General features: G+C 58.0%; 1 protein-coding gene across 1 annotated transcript in view; it reads left to right on the top strand.

Moving 5' to 3' along the window:
- ETV7 (ets variant 7) overlaps nucleotides 1-2,558 on the top strand; it is a 38,571-nt gene extending 36,013 nt beyond the window's left edge. The window contains exons 8-9 of the mRNA XM_015560845.1: nucleotides 790-932; nucleotides 2,437-2,558. Of these exons, the coding sequence (XP_015416331.1) occupies nucleotides 790-932; nucleotides 2,437-2,541 (248 nt within the window). The 3' untranslated portion in view covers nucleotides 2,542-2,558. The remainder of the gene's footprint in view (nucleotides 1-789; nucleotides 933-2,436) is intronic.
- The last annotated feature ends 298 nt before the right edge of the window (nucleotides 2,559-2,856 follow it).

Below are 2,856 nucleotides of genomic sequence, written 5' to 3'. Positions count from 1 at the left end.
GAGAGGAAAGGAAAGGAAGGGAGGAGAGATAGAAGCATCAATGATGAGAGAGAATCATTGATTGGCTGCCTCCTGCACTCCCCCTACTGGGGATTGAGCCTGCAACCCGGCATGTGCTCTGACTGGGAATGGAACTGTGACCTCCTGATTCATAGGTTGATGCTCAACCACTGAGCCACAGTGGCCAGACCACAATTATTTGATTTTAAAAATAATAATGGCTTAACATTCTTTGAGCACTTACCCGGTGCCAGACAGTGTGCTAAGGTTTTGTTTTGGTTTTATCTGTTGTGTTCTTTCATGCTCCCATCAGGCCCTGTGAACAAACTGGCTTGGAGGCCCAGGTAGTGGGACTGGAGCTGCGGGTGCCCCCGGGCTCCCCCTGCTGCTTGCCCTCCGTGGGTGTGCGGAATCTCCCTTAGGGTGAGGGTGGATGTTAGCACCTGATTTAACAGAGTCCAGGGGCTGAGTGACTGGGCCAGGGGCAGACAGGACCTGGAAGCTGCCTGCCCCAGGGAAGGGCCCTGGCTTTGGTGTCTGCAGAGCTGGGTGAGAGTCTGCCTGCCTCTCTGAGCCCATTTCCTCATCTCTTCCTGGGGATAAAGGGAACACCCCCTAGAGTTAGGGTGATTGAATGAGACAACGAGTAATGACCCCCCAGTTCTGCTAATACCGCCGTCGTCTCAATCCTGCTGCACGCTGGGCCCCAGCCTCCGGGCCCACAGTGCCTTCCTCATGCCGGTGCTCACAGCGCCAGGAAAGCCGCCTGCACCCTGTGCTCCATTGCAGACTGCCGGCTGCTGTGGGACTACGTGTACCAGCTGCTCTCCGACACCAGGTACCAGTCCGTCATCAGGTGGGAAGACGAGGACGCCAGGATCTTCCGAGTCGTGGATCCCAACGGGCTCGCCAGACTCTGGGGAAACCACAAGGTGAGCCTCAGCCAGCGGGTGGGAGGCCTCAACTTACCCAGAAGCGGACGGGGCAGGGGTCAGAGCGGACCCTCAGCACTAGGGCTCCATCCTTACCTGGGGGGCTCAGTAGCAGCTCCAGGAAGTGTTGGGGTCCTTCTACTTTGGGAGGTCCTGAAGGTCGGACAGCGGCTTCCTGAGGAGGGGACTGGCCCTGGAACTTGGGATCTTGCCTGCTCACCGCTCGCTCCCACCTTTGCTCAGCACGGGGACCTTTCAGAGCACGTTCACATGAGTTGCCCATCAGATGCCGTGGGGTGGGCAGGCCGGATGGGAACCGGGTTCCCTGGGGGAAGCCGGGACGGGAGTCAGGTCTCGGGCCTGCAGGGCCGTCTGCCGTCGGGGTTGGGAAGGCCCGGGAAGGGCTGAGACCAGCATTCCCAGCGCGAGGAGTACCCACACCTAAATGGGTGTCTGCAGGGGATTCTAGGAACTAAGGACTTATTTTAGTAAGAATCAGGATTAAAAAAATCTATCCTGTCAGTCTCATGATTACAGTGGTGATACAAAGCAAGTGTCCTTGTCTATAAATTAATTCACTTAAGTAAAAAAAATGGAGTCTTTTAAAGAAAACTGTTAATAACAATAATTTGCAATATGTAGCATTCCTTAAAAGGATATAGCATTTGATTGGCAGGCACTGCTCTGAGGGTTATAATTTACTAACTCATTTACTCCTCACAACAGCCTTGTGAGGGCAGGTAGGTATCAGACGGGGAAACTGAGGCACGGATTGGTTTATCAACTTGTCCAGGGGTCTGCAGCCAGGAGGTGGCAGGGCAGGGACCTGAACGCAGACTGCAGCCCTGCACTCCTCTCTGTTTTGTGGCCTCTCAGGACGGCCGGTGGCTGGAAGGGTGCAAATGACTGAAGTTTGGATGTGCTCTTTGGCCCAACCCCTGCACAGTACAGGGGAGAAACTGAGGCTCGGAGAGTAGTAAGTTCATTTAATGAGCACAGACTACATGGCAGGCACCGTGCTCAGTATTCTCACGGATTAGCAAGTTCATCCTTACCACAAACCTGTGAGACGGATGTTCTCGTCCTCATCTCATAGCCGGGCACACGGGTTCAGAGACGTAACACCAGTCCGGCCACTTTGCCCTGCTCTGCGCTGCCCGCCCTGCGGAGAGAGGAAAACGTCCCCCGGCCGAAGTCACTCGGCCCCTTGCCAGGCTATCTCTATGATTACGTCGCCTACTACATGTATATTTATTTGTTACTGCCGGTGACATTAGCTTTTTAAGAGCTACAGGTGACCCGCTCCTGCCCCCGGTTCTCAGCCAGGCAGATGAGAGATCCGCCCCAATGTGTCTCCCCCACCTCCCCCTGCCTTCCTCCTTCCAAACTCAAGAGAAAGCTCTCAGAACCCTGGCTGCTCCCTTCCAGGCATGGGAACCATGGGAACCGAGGCCTGGGAGGGGCAGGGGGGGAGTGGGGGTGACGTGGCTGCCTTGCCTCCCAGAACCGCGTGAACATGACCTACGAGAAGATGTCGCGCGCCCTGCGCCACTACTATAAGCTGAACATCATCAGGAAGGAGCCGGGGCAGAAGCTCCTGTTCAGGTGAGCAGCCTGGGCCGAGGGGCCCGGGGAGGCGGGGGGCGCTGGGTGGGCAGGAAGCCCCGCGGCTGTGGGAGGCCGGCCCCGGACCAGGGCAGCCGCCCGCAGCAGCTGCAGCGCCGGGCGCAGGGCCAGGCCGGCTTCAAGGCGGACGTGCTGGCGGTCTCTCCGTGAGGGCACGACCCAGGCCCTGGGCAGATGGGACAGAGAGCGAGTCTCTCGTGAGGGCGGCGAGCTGCACGCCTCCGCCCTCCTCCCGGGGCAGCAGGGACGCCCGGCCGGTGCACTTCGGGACCTGCTGTCGGGGACCTCAGAGCCGCCT

This window comes from Myotis davidii, unplaced genomic scaffold, assembly GCF_000327345.1.
Source record: "Myotis davidii unplaced genomic scaffold, ASM32734v1 scaffold1036, whole genome shotgun sequence".
NCBI lineage: Eukaryota > Metazoa > Chordata > Mammalia > Chiroptera > Vespertilionidae > Myotis > Myotis davidii.
The sequence above is the reverse complement of the archived record's forward strand: the minus strand, read 5'-3'. Positions and strand labels throughout refer to the sequence as shown.